Source organism: Pseudophryne corroboree, chromosome 1, assembly GCF_028390025.1.
Source record: "Pseudophryne corroboree isolate aPseCor3 chromosome 1, aPseCor3.hap2, whole genome shotgun sequence".
NCBI classification, from domain to species: Eukaryota; Metazoa; Chordata; class Amphibia; order Anura; family Myobatrachidae; genus Pseudophryne; species Pseudophryne corroboree.
The window spans coordinates 477,654,574-477,671,763 of NC_086444.1; the positions used below are offsets into that span (position 1 = coordinate 477,654,574).

The 17,190-nt window shown below is 48.2% G+C and overlaps 1 protein-coding gene across 2 annotated transcripts in view; it reads left to right on the forward strand.

Moving 5' to 3' along the window:
• Positions 1–17,190, forward strand: part of LOC134894388 (fructose-1,6-bisphosphatase isozyme 2) — a 115,996-nt gene that overhangs the window by 48,880 nt on the left and 49,926 nt on the right. For both annotated transcript variants that reach the window (XM_063913759.1, XM_063913760.1), the window contains exon 3: positions 1,697–1,789. In XM_063913759.1, the coding sequence (XP_063769829.1) occupies positions 1,697–1,789 (93 nt within the window). The remainder of the gene's footprint in view (positions 1–1,696; positions 1,790–17,190) is intronic.

Here is a 17,190-nt window from a genome sequence, read left to right on the forward strand (position 1 = left end):
CAAGTAACGAATATATTTAGGCGACTTGCACCAAACGCTCAATCTTTGTTTGCATCAAACGCTTAGTTTGATTAAGCATTTGGTGCAAGTCGCCTAAATATATTTGTTGCTTGGAAAGTCCTGTGAGTGCCACCTCACCTGCCTTCCCTGCATGGATAGGAAGGCACCTAGGCAATATCTAACATTTGGATGGAGTGCTGGCATCTTTGGTCTAATATATATAATGTATACGCACACATGCAGAGGCAAGGGAGACACGGGCAGGAAGAGAGAGAGAGAGAGAGAGAGAGAGAGAGAGAGGCATGGGGTTAGAGAGGGGGGAGACATGGGGAGAGATAAGCATGGGGAGGGAGGTGCATGGAGAGGGTTATGAGGAGCGTGGGGGCATGGGGAGAGAGAAAGGGAGGGGCATAGGGAGAGGGAGAGGGGCATAGAGAGAGAGGGAGGGGTCATAGAGAGAGAGAGAGAGGGAGGGGACATAGGGGGAGAGAGAGAGAGGCATGGGGGTGAGTCAGCATCAGCGGCAGAATGAGGTCAGGTGCCGGGGGGTGCAGTTACCTGAGGTTGGGAGAAGGCTGCATTATCTCTCCAGCCCGATATCCATGATGTGCACTGGCTACGGCGGGCTCCTGCAGCCCGGCAAGACTTAGGCTGTGCGGTCACTGAGACATAGCAAGAGGCGCGGGAGGAGGGAAGAGGAGGGGATAATGGATAGGCACTGAGGCAGCAGGCGGGAGGATAGGCTGCAGAGGGACGCGGGGCGATTCCAGCACTCATGCTGTATGCCAATGACCGCATCTTTTACTATGCAGAACCGGCGACATGAACAAAGTCGACATGGAAAAAGGTCGATATGAGGGTTGTTTTTTTCCCCAAAATTAATTTTTTGGAACTTTTTCAAACTTTACGATCCACGTGGACTACGATTGGGAATAGTAACCTTGCCCGAAAGCTCGCCATGCAAGGGGACACGGCACACTAATTGGGGTTCCCCATCACAATACGAAGAAAACTACACCAAAAAAACTAAAAAAACTCATGTCGACCTTTTTCCATGTTGACCTTGTTCATGTCGACCTAATGACCCATACCTGTGTACCCAGTCTAACATAGTCTTGACAAAACACCCCCCCCCCCCTTTCTTAGCTACCCTCTTTTTAAATCTAACTTCAGCAGCAGCAGAGCACTGATATTTCCATATACAATAGATACAGTCGAGAACAGTGATTGCAATATAAAAATGACACATGTCTAACAAACACACAGTTTGAAAATGGGATGTTATATGGACTTGGTCTTTTGTAAATCTCCCAGATTTCGAAACGCCCATAAAATCACAAAGAAAAGTTTTGTTTTGCAAAAATACCCTTCGTAAGTACGGACTATAATCCGCTATCAACCTTTCTGGAAGCAGCTTATATAACCACTGTCCCATCATGTCACAAATTAACACATTTTATAGGTTGGTTAATAAATTTGTAGTGGCATTTTTAGGACTTAATGATTATGATTGTTATTATTAATTAATTTATTTAGAAGGTGCCACAAAGTATTTTTGACTATCACAATCACATGCTTAGATCTTGAGTGATGATGCATTTGGTTGTATAACCATCTGCCTACCACATTGTTTCCTACAGAGATTCTTTAGGGAAATTTATTTTGTAAGTTAATATTGTTTTTCCTTTTCTTTCAGGGTAAATACGTTGTGTGTTTTGATCCCCTTGATGGTTCCTCTAACATAGACTGCTTAGCATCAATCGGAACAATATTTGCCATATACAGAAAGGTAAGCATTCATTGTGTCACATTTAACTTTTCTGGCCAAATACAACCTGAGAGGAAAACAGAACAACATATGATGCAGGGGGCGTGGCTTGACTGGAGAAGAGAGCAGACGTGTCTCTGCTGGCCTCCTCTCTCCAGAGTTCTCTAACCCAGCATTTCAGGTGTTCACCCCCTGTGTACCCTCTCCGGGGGCTCCCCTTCCCCCCCCCTGTAGGCCTCCTAAGCCCTGCAGTGACTGCCGCAGAGCCGGGGAGCAGTTTTCACTTTTCTCGCAGGTTGCACTCCCGGAAGCTGGGGACTCGCATACTCCCGGCACCCGCGATTTGAGCTTCATAGCGGGGACGCGGCGCGGACCTCACACACATGCTCCGGACCCCTCAGTAGCCTTTCCCAGACCCCCAGGGTGGACACTCCCTGAGGCAGCAGGTTGGGGAGACGCCTGGCAGCGGGGGACAGCGGTGGACCAGAAGCCCAGGAGGACGCGGTGGCCATCTTTGATCATACTGGAGGAGCTGGAACTGAGGTCGCAGTGTGCCTGTAAATTGTGGGGGTCTCTGGATTAGGGCTACACCAGGACTGGTGGCCCTCTGGCACTGTTCTCACTCTGGGGCCCCTGTTGAGGGATTTGTGCATTCACTTCTGTGTGGAGAAATAGCCTTTTACTCGGCACTATTATCTTCTACTATAACTGCCCCATCTAGTGGCCTCTGAGTGTAATAGCATACATTTCTCACAGTGTGCTGGATAAATAATACATATTGCTCTGCAGACTTCATAGGACCGCAGATATCCCGGCACCTGCCAAGACGATCGGCCGCGATGTCCCCATGGTTGGATGACCACGATATTATGATGTAACCACTCTGAGATAACTCTGCCTACACCCGAATGCTCCTATGACCTGATATGACAACTCAACTTTTATGTGGATCCTTCCTCGATTGATATTTCAGACGCCTCTTGCCTCCAGTTCCTCTACCTTTGTCGTTCAGCGTTGTAATGCCTCCCAAGAAATATAAGGCCGCTAAAACACTTTCCCAGGTGGCGTTCTTTAAATCTTCTCCTCAGGCCGCTAAAGCAAAGGACGCACGGGGTGGCGCCTCTAAGCCTGCTGTCCCTGTGCCCTCACCACTTAGAAATGCGTCCGCCCCTGTCACTGTTACTGCACACACCAGCTCCATCGACGACAGTGACACGCTTACGTTGGGCGCTATGAAGCATCTCCTAACACAGTTTAAGGATGAAGTCGCGGCAGAATTTAGAGCGACTATGAAGGAATGTCAGAGATCTATTGATGAGATTGGTGGCCGCACCGATCACCTAGAAACAAAAGTGGTGTCGTCGCACAATGACCTGATCTCTTCTCATGAACTGCTCCAAAATGAGGTCACGGCGCTCAGGTACAAAATCTCGGAAATAGAGGACAGATCGAGACGTAACAACATAAAGCTACGTGGTGTCCCGGAAGCTGTCGCTAATAGCGCTTTAAACGATTTTGCAGTTGACCTCTTCAGCAAACTCCTTCCTTCGTACCGCTCACATATCCATAGGCTCCCTAAAGCCAGGAACGCTCCTGTTGGTGTCCCCCGAGATGTCCTTATGAGGTTACTCTATTTCCACGTGAAGGAGGCAATCTTGAAAGCTGCTAGACCCTCGGATGCCGCTTCGGAGGCTCTGGGCTCACTTCAGATATTCGGAGACCTGTCCACTGCTACTTTAGCGAAACGGCACTCTCTTTACCCCATCACATCAGTGCTACGTAAACAGAACATTCTATACAGATGGGGATTTCCTACTAAGTTGCTTATTTCTCGAGAAGGTTCTACTGTTGTCATAACGAACGTCGAGGAGGGTAAAAAGATCCTAGCATCATGGAACTCTGCAAGCTCTTCTGCACACACCTCTCCCGAGCGGGGCCTTCAGCGGGACTGGGCCTCTTCGGCTGCAGAACTTTGAGTAATGTTTGGTTTACTACACTTGCATTGATTTAATGTTTTTCTAATTGGTTTGTCATGTCGTATTTCCTATGTTGCACCAGTTCCTTGGCGATTGTTTGATGAGGGTGTTTATGTGATATCTGAGTGCTGTTAGATGTTTTTCAGTGTTGCTTTCTCACCGCCGGTTAACTGTCTGTCTCTGCTGCCCCGACTGCCGCCCACATTTCTTTGTTGGCTGGTAATTCTACCTGAGTTTCCTTTAATCCCGGTGGCTGCCGGGGGACCAGAGATGGAGGACCGAGGAACTACATCTTGTTTAATTTTGGTTCGGGTGCGGGCAGATTGACCACTACCCCCCACAGTTTAACTCTGAGTCGCCATGTTTAGGCGTCCAAATGTGCCCCCGCGAGGGGTTAATGTTCTGTTTCCCTTTCCTGTTAACCTTCATCTTTTTTATAATTTCTTTCCCTTTTCCTCTCCTTTTGTCCGGAAAGGCTACACATACTTTCTACTTGCCAGTTGGTTGATGATAGCTATGCAATCCCCGATAGTTTTACAATATGGTTAACATTGTTTCTATAAATGCAAAGGGTTTTAATTCCCCACATAAGAGGAGATTAGCACTTAATTATTTCCATAAACTTAAAGCTCAAATCATAGCCGTCCAAGAGACTCATTTTATTAAATCTGCCCCTCCAAGGTTTACTAATGGGAGATTTCCCCATTGCTATTTGGCTAACAGGCCAGCAAAGAAGGCGGGGTTGGCAATCTTGATATCTCAGCATTGCGCGTTTTCCCTCGCTTCACAATACTGCGACCCTGAGGGGAGAATTCTAATTCTGGTTGGTACTCTTGAAAATAAAGAGGTGACATTAGTTTCTTGCTATGCTCCTAACACCAAGCAACTAGCATTTTGCAAGAAACTCTGCGCTAAGGTGCAACAATTGGCTAAGGGCGATTTACTCTTAATGGGGGACTTTAACTTGACCCTGGACCCTTTAGTTGATAACTCTGGCAAGCGGCCCTCACTCTCCAGTCAGCTCCATAGGAATGTAAAAGGCTTTAGCCAACTACTGGCGGAATACGATCTTTTAGACCTCTGGCGCGTTAAGCACCCAATGGACAGAGATTACACATTTTACTCCCCGGTGCATGCATCTTATTCTAGAATAGATCTAGCATTAGCAGATAAGTGGACTCTACAGTCCATCCGTAAAATCTCCATTCTCCCCATGTCCTGGTCGGATCACTCCCCACTATTCATCGAGTGGGATATGAATAGTAGAAAGGTTACCCTGGCGTTTAGGTAAACTCAGTCTTCTTCAGCCGGAGACCACGTAGGTGATCCAAACCACCTTGGATTATTATCTATCTGAGAACTCTCCTCAGGAGACATCTATCTTCACATTCTGGTGCGCCCTCAAAGCAGTAACACGAGGGACAGCGATTCAAACAGTGGCTAAACTTAAAAGGGCAAATCGGAAAAAATTTGAACAAGCTGAGCTTACAGTAGCTTCCCTGGAGAGTTCTCACAAGGCACATCCACACGATAAAGCCCTCCTTAAGTCATTGAAAGAAGCAAGGGAGGCGGTAAATGTTTTCTATCTAGCGGAAGTCCAACGCAACCTACATAGACTGAACCAAAAATTCTACGTTTATGTTAACTGGGCGGGTAGACTACTGGCAAGGATGCTGAGGGGTAAGAATGCTAAAGAAAAATTTCATATTGTCCACTCGGATAGGGGTAAGAGAGTCTACGACCCTGACGAAATTGCAAATGTCTTTGCATCCTATTACTCTACATTATACAACTTAAAGGGGGATTCTTCTACTTTTCAACCTACAGGCATAGATGTTCAGAATTTTCTGAGCAATTTTCCTCTCCCCTCGCTGTCGTCGGAGTCTTGTAGCTCTCTTAGTGCACCTTGGACTTTAGCCGAAGTCGAAAAGGCTATTGACTCCCTTCCAGCGGATAAGGCCCCGGGACCCGATGGTTATCCTTCTGGTTTCTATAAATCCTTTAAGGAGAGTTTGGCCCCGGTGCTCCTGTCGGTGTTTAATGAAGCCTCAGAAGCTGGTCACTTCCCCAAAGAGATGCTGGAAGCTCAAATCATCACCATTCCCAAACCGGGAAAAAACCCTACCTCAGTCCAAAATTTTAGACCAATTGCTTTATTAAATACGGATCTAAAAATTTATGCCAAATTAGTTGCTAACCGTATCAGTCCCCTTCTCCCTTCTCTTATCAACCCTGATCAAGTGGACTTCGTTTTAAACCGACAGGCCCCGGATAATACGCCTAGGGTGATTAATGTTATTGAGCCTTCTGCCTGTAGAAAAGAACCCCTCCTAGTTTTGTCTCTGGACGCCGAAAAGGCGTTCGATAGATTGAACTGGGATTTTATGAGATTAACTCTGGACAAATTTGACTTCTCTGGAAGGATCTTAGACTTTATCCTGGCTCTCTATTCCACACCCAGTGCGCGGGTCTTTTTTTTAACGGATGCCTTTCTTCACCCTTCTATCTCTAATGGCACTTGTCAGGGCTGCCTGTTATCTCCTATTATTTTTGCGTTGGCGATAGAACCCTTGGCTGCTTGCATTAGATCTTGGGACTCGATTAGTGGCCCTGTTATAGCGGGCATTTCTCACAAAATTAGCTTGTTTGCGGCCGATATTTTATTATGTCTTTCTGATCCTGAGGCTTCCTTGCCAGTTTTTCATGACGTACTTGAAGGCTATTCGGATGTTTCTTTTTATAAATTAAATACTAATAAAACTGAAGCCCTCCCACTCAATATATCTCTGACTGTGGTCTCTAGGTTGAAGGATTCGTACAAATATGCCTGGAAGTCATGCTCCTTGAGATATCTAGGGATTAACTTAACCAGAGAAGATAATTTGATTGAGTGTAATTATGCCCCGTTATTAAAAGCGTTTACGGAGCTGACTGGGGAGTGGATGCTACAGGAGGTGTCTTGGTTGGGTAGGATTGCTGCTGCCAAGATGGTCTTAATGCCGAAATTAATGTACCTGTTTCGCGCCATACCAAGGCCCCTTCCCAAACTCTTCTATAATAAATTTAACCAGGTCCTGATCAGATACGTGTGGGGAGGCTCTAGACCGAAAATTGCTAAAAAAAAAAATCTTATTCTGCCCAAACTGTCTGGTGGGGTAACTTTCCCAGATATAGAAAAGTACCATGCTGCATGTCTGATAAGTCAGTCTAGAGACTGGTTTGACACCTCGAGTCTGAAACCTTGGGTTATTCTGGAAGCTTCTTGTTTGGACGCTGTTTCTCTCCCTGATATGTTTTGGTTACCACTGTCTGCTGCTCGGAGTAGGTCCGGATCCTGCAAGTCTATCTAAACGACCCTAGATTCATGGCATAAACTAGTACTCTCTTCGGAAGAGATTAATTTACCTGCCCCCTGCCTGTCGTTAACTGCTCTTATGTCATTGATTCCTAATATTTCCCTAGGGGATTGGATTTGGAAGGGTCTCTCCACTGTGGGCGATTTATTTGTAGGAGACGTCTTGATGTCTTTTTCTCAATTGCAAGAGAGATTTGGGATTCGGACTCGAGACTTTTTCAAATACTTGCAGGTGAGAAGTTGGTTACACTCATTTACTCCCTCACATCTCCACAAACCATCTCTTCCGGCTTATATTAAAAGCCGATTGGAGACGTCCTCGCATAAATATGGGATTACGTGGTGGTATCAGTTTCAATTGACAAATGGCACACAGACAAAATTAAAAGCTCAGACTTTATGGGAGAGAGATTTGAATAGGTCCTTTATTGATGCAGATTGGGACAGTATATTTAGATCTTGTTTTAAAGTCTTCAAATGTGTTAACCACTCCGAAATATTCTACAAGCTTATACAGAGGGCCTACTTCACCCCTGAAAGACAACACAGAATCTGGCCTTCACAATCTAAATCATGTTGGAGAAAATGCGGCTCTACGGGGGATATCTTCCATATTTTCTGGGCTTGCCCTTGTATACAACCACTTTGGAGAGAAGTTTTAAATATGGCTAGCATGGTGTTAGGGCTCTTCATCCCCCTGGACCCAGCTTCAGGGCCGGAGCTTCCACTAGGCAGCTTTAGGCAGCTGCCTAGGGGCGCCGGGACCTGAGGGGGCGGCCTGTTACAGCTGCATGAAAAAGGTAGCGTGGTCCTACCTCTCCCAAATGCCGCAATCCCCCCAGCACTCGTATCTACGTAGCCACGACTGCCAAGCTCCTGTATTGCAGGGTGACATGCGTTGCTGCTCTTCATTCCAGGCTCTTTCACAGACTACTCAGTCCCATCTCTGCATCGCAGCCTGCAGGTGAGGTGGCTACAGGGGCGTATCTAGGGGTCTGAGCGCCCCTGGCAAAGTAGTGAACTGGTGACCCCCACCTCCCCCACCCAAGGGCACAGAGGGGGGAGTTACAGATAGGCTGAGGTCAGGGACACTGAGCGGGAATTACAGGGAGGGTGTGGGCAGGGATACTGAGGGGGAATTACAAGGAGGGTGCGGGTAGGGACAATGAGGTGGAGAGCTTACAGGGAGGCTGAGATCATGGACACTTAGGGGCAATTACAGGGAGGGTATGGGCAGGGATACTGAGGGGGAATTACAGGAGTGTGCAAGCAGGGACACTGAGGAGGAATTACGGGGATGGTACGGGCAGGGACACGGAGGTGGAATTACAGGAGTGTGCGGGCAGGGACACTAAGGGGGGAGTCACAGGGAGGCTGAGGTCAGGGACACTAAGGGGGAATTACAGGGGAGACAGGACGAGAGGGGGCATGCCAGCAGCTCACAGAGTGCTGGGCATGCCCCCTCTCCTCCTGTCTCCCCCGAATAGACGCTGTGCGCATGTGCACAGTGTCTATTCACCGCTGCTCTGCTAAGCAGGGCAGCGAGAGACAGAGCCTACCAACTGCCCCCTCCCCCCCCACACCGCGGGACACTGCGGCCCGCGGGTGGGACAGCGGGACAGTCCCCAAAAAACTGGACTGTCCCGCTAAAATTGGGACAGTTGGGAGGTATGTTACAGGGAGGGTGCAGACAGGGACACTGAGGAGGAATTACGAGGAGGGTGCGGGCAGGGACACTGAGATGGAATTACGGGGAGGGTGCGGGCAGGGACACTGAAATGGAATTAAAGGAGTGTGCGGGCAGGGACACTGAGGGGGGAGTCACAGAGAGGCTGAGGTCAGGAACACTGAGGGAGAGTTACAGGGAGGGTGCAGACAGGGATACTGAAGAGGAATTAAGATGAGGGTGCGGGCAGGGACACTGAGATGGAATTACGGGGAGGGTGCAGGCAGGGACACTGAGGAGGAATTACGAGGAGGGTGCTGGCAGGGACACTGAGATGAAATTACGGGGAGGGTGCTAGAGATGAGCGCCTGAAATTTTTCGGGTTTTGTGTTTTGGTTTTGGGTTCGGTTCCGCGGCCGTGTTTTGGGTTCGAACGCGTTTTGGCAAAACCTCACCGAATTTTTTTTGTCGGATTCGGGTGTGTTTTGGATTCGGGTGTTTTTTTCAAAAAACACTAAAAAACAGCTTAAATCATAGAATTTGGGGGTCATTTTGATCCCAAAGTATTATTAACCTCAAAAACCATAATTTACACTCATTTTCAGTCTATTCTGAATACCTCACACCTCACAATATTATTTTTAGTCCTAAAATTTGCACCGAGGTCGCTGTGTGAGTAAGATAAGCGACCCTAGTGGCCGACACAAACACCGGGCCCATCTAGGAGTGGCACTGCAGTGTCACGCAGGATGTCCCTTCCAAAAAAACCTCCCCAAACAGCACATGACGCAAAGAAAAAAAGAGGCGCAATGAGGTAGCTGTGTGAGTAAGATTAGCGACCCTAGTGGCCGACACAAACACCGGGCCCATCTAGGAGTGGCACTGCAGTGTCACGCAGGATGGCCCTTCCAAAAAACCCTCCCCAAACAGCACATGACGCAAAGAAAAAAAGAGGCGCAATGAGGTAGCTGTGTGAGTAAGATTAGCGACCCTAGTGGCCGACACAAACACCGGGCCCATCTAGGAGTGGCACTGCAGTGTCACGCAGGATGTCCCTTCCAAAAAACCCTCCCCAAACAGCACATGACGCAAAGAAAAAAAGAGGCGCAATGAGGTAGCTGTGTGAGTAAGATTAGCGACCCTAGTGGCCGACACAAACACCGGGCCCATCTAGGAGTGGCACTGCAGTGTCACGCAGGATGTCCCTTCCAAAAAACCCTCCCCAAACAGCACATGACGCAAAGAAAAAAAGAGGCGCAATGAGGTAGCTGACTGTGTGAGTAAGATTAGCGACCCTAGTGGCCGACACAAACACCGGGCCCATTTAGGAGTGGCACTGCAGTGTCACGCAGGATGTCCCTTCCAAAAAACCCTCCCCAATCAGCACATGATGCAAAGAAAAAGAAAAGAAAAAAGAGGTGCAAGATGGAATTGTCCTTGGGCCCTCCCACCCACCCTTATGTTGTATAAACAAAACAGGACATGCACACTTTAACCAACCCATCATTTCAGTGACAGGGTCTGCCACACGACTGTGACTGATATGACGGGTTGGTTTGGACCCCCCCCAAAAAGAAGCAATTAATCTCTCCTTGCACAAACTGGCTCTACAGAGGCAAGATGTCCACCTCATCATCACCCTCCGATATATCACCGTGTACATCCCCCTCCTCACAGATTATCAATTCGTCCCCACTGGAATCCACCATCTCAGCTCCCTGTGTACTTTGTGGAGGCAATTGCTGCTGGTCAATGTCTCCGCGGAGGAATTGATTATAATTCATTTTAATGAACATCATCTTCTCCACATTTTCTGGATGTAACCTCGTACGCCGATTGCTGACAAGGTGAGCGGCGGCACTAAACACTCTTTCGGAGTACACACTTGTGGGAGGGCAACTTAGGTAGAATAAAGCCAGTTTGTGCAAGGGCCTCCAAATTGCCTCTTTTTCCTGCCAGTATAAGTACGGACTGTGTGACGTGCCTACTTGGATGCGGTCACTCATATAATCCTCCACCATTCTATCAATGTTCAGAGAATCATATGCAGTGACAGTAGACGACATGTCCGTAATCGTTGTCAGGTCCTTCAGTCCGGACCAGATGTCAGCATCAGCAGTCGCTCCAGACTGCCCTGCATCACCGCCAGCGGGTGGGCTCGGAATTCTGAGCCTTTTCCTCGCACCCCCAGTTGCGGGAGAATGTGAAGGAGGAGATGTTGACAGGTCGCGTTCCGCTTGACTTGACAATTTTGTCACCAGCAGGTCTTTCAACCCCAGCAGACTTGTGTCTGCCGGAAAGAGAGATCCAAGGTAGGCTTTAAATCTAGGATCGAGCACGGTGGCCAAAATGTAGTGCTCTGATTTCAACAGATTGACCACCCGTGAATCCTTGTTAAGCGAATTAAGGGCTCCATCCACAAGTCCCACATGCCTAGCGGAATCGCTCCGTGTTAGCTCCTCCTTCAATGTCTCCAGCTTCTTCTGCAAAAGCCTGATGAGGGGAATGACCTGACTCAGGCTGGCAGTGTCTGAACTGACTTCACGTGTGGCAAGTTCAAAGGGCATCAGAACCTTGCACAACGTTGAAATCATTCTCCACTGCGCTTGAGACAGGTGCATTCCACCTACTATATCGTGCTCAATTGTATAGGCTTGAATGGCCTTTTGCTGCTCCTCCAACCTCTGAAGCATATAGAGGGTTGAATTCCACCTCGTTACCACTTCTTGCTTCAGATGATGGCAGGGCAGGTTCAGTAGTTTTTGGTGGTGCTCCAGTCTTCTGTACGTGGTGCCTGTACGCCGAAAGTGTCCCGCAATTCTTCTGGCCACCAACAGCATCTCTTGCACGCCCCTGTCGTTTTTAAAAAAATTCTGCACCACCAAATTCAAGGTATGTGCAAAACATGGGACGTGCTGGAATTTGCCCATATTTAATGCACACACAATATTGCTGGCGTTGTCCGATGCCACAAATCCACAGGAGAGTCCAATTGGGGTAAGCCATTCCGCGATGATCTTCCTCAGTTGCCGTAAGAGGTTTTCAGCTGTGTGCGTATTCTGGAAAGCGGTGATACAAAGCGTAGCCTGCCTAGGAAAGAGTTGGCGTTTGCGAGATGCTGCTACTGGTGCCACCGCTGCTGTTCTTGCGGCGGGAGTCCATACATCTACCCAGTGGGCTGTCACAGTCATATAGTCCTGACCCTGCCCTGCTCCACTTGTCCACATGTCCGTGGTTAAGTGGACATTGGGTACAACTGCATTTTTTAGGACACTGGTGAGTCTTTTTCTGACGTCCGTGTACATTCTCGGTATCGCCTGCCTAGAGAAGTGGAACCTAGATGGTATTTGGTAACGGGGGCACACTGCCTCAATAAATTGTCTAGTTCCCTGTGAACTAACGGCGGATACCGGACGCACGTCTAACACCAACATAGTTGTCAAGGCCTCAGTTATCCGCTTTGCAGCAGGATGACTGCTGTGATATTTCATCTTTCTCGCAAAGGACTGTTGGACAGTCAATTGCTTACTGGAAGTAGTACAAGTGGGCTTACGACTTCCCCTCTGGGATGACCATCGACTCCCAGCAGCAACAACAGCAGCGCCAGCAGCAGTAGGCGTTACACGCAAGGATGCATCGGAGGAATCCCAGGCAGGAGAGGACTCGTCAGAATTGCCAGTGACATGGCCTGCAGGACTATTGGCATTCCTGGGGAAGGAGGAAATTGACACTGAGGGAGTTGGTGGGGTGGTTTGCGTGAGCTTGGTTACAAGAGGAAGGGATTTACTGGTCAGTGGACTGCTTCCGCTGTCACCCAAAGTTTTTGAACTTGTCACTGACTTATTATGAATGCGCTGCAGGTGACGTATAAGGGAGGATGTTCCGAGGTGGTTAACGTCCTTACCCCTACTTATTACAGCTTGACAAAGGGAACACACGGCTTGACACCTGTTGTCCGCATTTCTGGTGAAATACCTCCACACCGAAGAGCTGATTTTTTTGGTATTTTCACCTGGCATGTCAACGGCCATATTCCTCCCACGGACAACAGGTGTCTCCCCGGGTGCCTGACTTAAACAAACCACCTCACCATCAGAATCCTCCTGGTCAATTTCCTCCCCAGCGCCAGCAACACCCATATCCTCCTCATCCTGGTGTACTTCAACACTGACATCTTCAATCTGACTATCAGGAACTGGACTGCGGGTGCTCCTTCCAGCACTTGCAGGGGGCGTGCAAATGGTGGAAGGCGCATGCTCTTCACGTCCAGTGTTGGGAAGGTCAGGCATCGCAACCGACACAATTGGACTCTCCTTGTGGATTTGGGATTTCGAAGAATGCACAGTTCTTTGCTGTGCTGCTTTTGCCAGCTTGAGTCTTTTCATTTTTCTAGCGAGAGGCTGAGTGCTTCCATCCTCATGTGAAGCTGAACCACTAGCCATGAACATAGGCCAGGGCCTCAGCCGTTCCTTGCCACTCCGTGTCGTAAATGGCATATTGGCAAGTTTACGCTTCTCCTCCGACAATTTTATTTTAGGTTTTGGAGTCCTTTTTTTTCTGATATTTGGTGTTTTGGATTTGACATGCTCTGTACTATGACATTGGGCATCGGCCTTGGCAGAGACGTTGCTGGCATTTCATCGTCTCGGCCATGACTAGTGGCAGCAGCTTCAGCACGAGGTGGAAGTGGATCTTGATCTTTCCCTAATTTTGGAACCTCAACATTTTTGTTCTCCATATTTTAATAGGCACAACTAAAAGGCACCTCAGGTAAACAATGGAGATGGATACTAGTATACAATTATGGACTGCCTGCCGAGTGCAGACACAGAGGTAGCCACAGCCGTGAACTACCGTACTGTACTGTGTCTGCTGCTAATATAGACTGGTTGATAAAGAGATGTCTATGTAACTATGTATGTATAAAGAAGAAAGAAAAAAAAACCACGGTTAGGTGGTATACAATTATGGACGGACTGCCTGCCGAGTGCAGACACAGAGGTAGCCACAGCCGTGAACTACCGTACTGTGTCTGCTGCGACTGGATGATAAATGATATAAAAAATATATATATATCACTACTGCAGCCGGACAGGTATATATTATATATTATATAATGACGGACCTGCTGGACACTGTCTGTCAGCAGAATGAGTTTTATTTTTATAGAATAAAAAAAACAACAACACACAAGTGAAGTCACACGACGAGTGTTTAACTTTTTCAGGCAATCACAATATAAGTATACTACTAACTATACTGGTGGTCAGTGTGGTCAGGTCACTGGTCAGTCACACTGGCAGTGGCACTCCTGCAGCAAAAGTGTGCACTGTTTAATTTTAATATAATATTATGTACTCCTGGCTCCTGCTATAACCTATAACTGGCACTGCAGTGCTCCCCAGTCTCCCCCACAATTATAAGCTGTGTGAGCTGAGCAGTCAGACAGATATATAATATATATAGATGATGCAGCACACTGGGCTGAGCCTGAGCAGTGCACACAGATATGGTATGTGACTGAGTCACTGTGTGTATCGCTTTTTTCAGGCAGAGAACGGATATATTAAATAAACTGCACTGTCTGGTGGTCACTCACTATATAATATTATGTACTCCTGGCTCCTGCTATAACCTATAACTGGCACTGCAGTGCTCCCCAGTCTCCCCCACAATTATAAGCTGTGTGAGCTGAGCAGTCAGACAGATATATAATATATATAGATGATGCAGCACACTGGGCTGAGCCTGAGCAGTGCACACAGATATGGTATGTGACTGAGTCACTGTGTGTATCGCTTTTTTCAGGCAGAGAACGGATATATTAAATAAACTGCACTGTCTGGTGGTCACTCACTATATAATATTATGTACTCCTGGCTCCTGCTATAACCTATAACTGGCACTGCAGTGCTCCCCAGTCTCCCCCACAATTATAAGCTGTGTGAGCTGAGCAGTCAGACAGATATATAATATATATAGATGATGCAGCACACTGGGCTGAGCCTGAGCAGTGCACACAGATATGGTATGTGACTGAGTCACTGTGTGTATCGCTTTTTTCAGGCAGAGAACGGATATATTAAATAAACTGCACTGTCTGGTGGTCACTCACTAGTAAACTCTCTGCACTCTCTACACTTCTACAGTACTCCTCCTAGTCCTAAGCTCCAGTAAATCTCTCTCTCTTATAATCTAAATGGAGAGGACGCCAGCCACGTCCTCTCCCTATCAATCTCAATGCACGTGTGAAAATGGCGGCGACGCGCGGCTCCTTATATAGAATCCGAGTCTCGCGATAGAATCCGAGCCTCGCGAGAATCCGACAGCGTCATGATGACGTTCGGGCGCGCTCGGGTTAACCGAGCAAGGCGGGAAGATCCGAGTCGCTCGGACCCGTGAAAAAAAACATGAAGTTCGGGCGGGTTCGGATTCCGAGGAACCGAACCCGCTCATCTCTAGAGGGTGCGGGCAGGGACACTGAGATGGAATTATGTGGAGGGTGCAGGCAGGGAGACTGAGGGAATTACGAGGAGTGTGCAGGCAGGGATACTGAGGGGGAATTACGGTTAGGGTGCGGGCCGGCGCCCCTGGCAAGTGCTATCCTGGCCAATAGGAAGATACACCCCTGGGTGGCTACACAGTGCACTGTCCGCATTTGATGAGGAAAGAGGGGGAGAGCAGCAGTCTTGGGGGGCAGGTGCTGAGATGAGCATCAGGCATGCACAGTATCTGGGGTGGATGAGCAGCAGCATGCAAACAGATGGTAGAGGGGATAGAACAGAAGACATTTAAAAGAGTAGGGGAAGGAGGGTGAGAGCAGCAGGAATCCACACAGACTATGGAGATGGGGAGAAGAGAGCAGCCATGCAACAGACTGGGGTTGGGGGAGGGCAGCAGTATGCTTTTCACCTGAAGGCCGGTTAGGGGCAAGGGACAATAGGCAGAAAGTTTGCCTAGGATGTCGAGAAACCTTGCACCGGCCCTGCCCAGCTTTAGCGCTATTTCATTTGTACGTAGATCGCCTCTCCGCAGGTGATCGCTACGTCTTGGGGCATATCTTGATAGCCACTAATCTGCTATAGCACAATTGTGGAAATCTGAGAATATTCCTACCTTAGCGTTTATTCAAAATAAGATTCACAAACATTTCATTTTCGAAACAGCTAAATATTCCTTCTCGTCTAACTCTATCCACTTGAAATGGTTAGGATGGTCTGATTATAGGAGTAGAGAAGGTAGGCTAACCGTCTATAGCTCTCCAATTGATATGTCTGTGCAGGGCCGGTGCAAGGTTTCTCGGCACCCTAGGCAAAAAATCTGCACACTCTCCCCCCACTCCTCCCTCTCAGGTGAAAGAAAAACGCTCAGCACGACTTTTGCGGGGACCACATGTAGGCTGTATTGTAGGAAAGGGGGACAAAACAGGCAGGAGATATACACAGATATACAGCATATGGAGTGTACTATAGTTGAGGGGGTGGGAGGGTTCTTTGCTCGGAATGCGGTTAACATCCCGACTGTTGGGATCCCATGGTCAGGATACTGATGTTGGAATCCCAACACGGCGGAATACCGACACAAGCCCGGAATTCACCCTTGGGTGGTGGTCCACGTCACCACCCAAGGGGGAATATAATAGTGTGGCCAAAGGTCGCCACTGGAGCCGACGAGTGGCAAGCGCAGCGAGCACCAGGGGATTCGCTGTGCTTGCTGCTGGGATTCCACCTGTCTCCTGACTGCCGGTATCCCATACCGATCCTCTTTGCTCATTATGATGAGCAGATCAGATTATGCCACATTACAGTACCCTCAGTTCATATTATGTCACATTACAGTGCCCCCTCTACCATTATAACATCCATTACACACTCCTCTCACTGACAGTGTCACAAAGCTCAGGCTGGGGATGGATCAGACCCTATTACTTAGCAGCCATAACTAGGGAAATTGCTAGGCAACTTTATAACTTGTGTCCAGGCCCCCCTAAGCCTCTGTGCCCCATAACAATGGCACCCCCTGCAGCCACAATAGTTACACCCATGATTATAGGCATCAATGCAGTGACAGACCATACAATACTGATATCACTGCAGTGACCGCAATGCTGCACATTCACTGTCACAATGACTACCATACCATATAGACAGCATGCCAGTAATTGCCATACCGCACAGAGGGGGTAATTCAGATCTGATCGCTAGGCAGTGATTTTTGCTGTCCTGCGATCAGATAGTCGCCGCCTACAGGGGGAGTGTATTTTCGCTGTGCAAGTGTGCAATCCTATGTGTTGCAGAGATGCTAAAAATCAGCTTGTGCGGTGTCTGCGCAGCCCAGGACTTACACTTCCAATGCGATTGAATCCTGCTGGTCGGAGCCGTAGCTGACGTCAGACACCCTCCCTCAAAACACTTGGACACGCCAG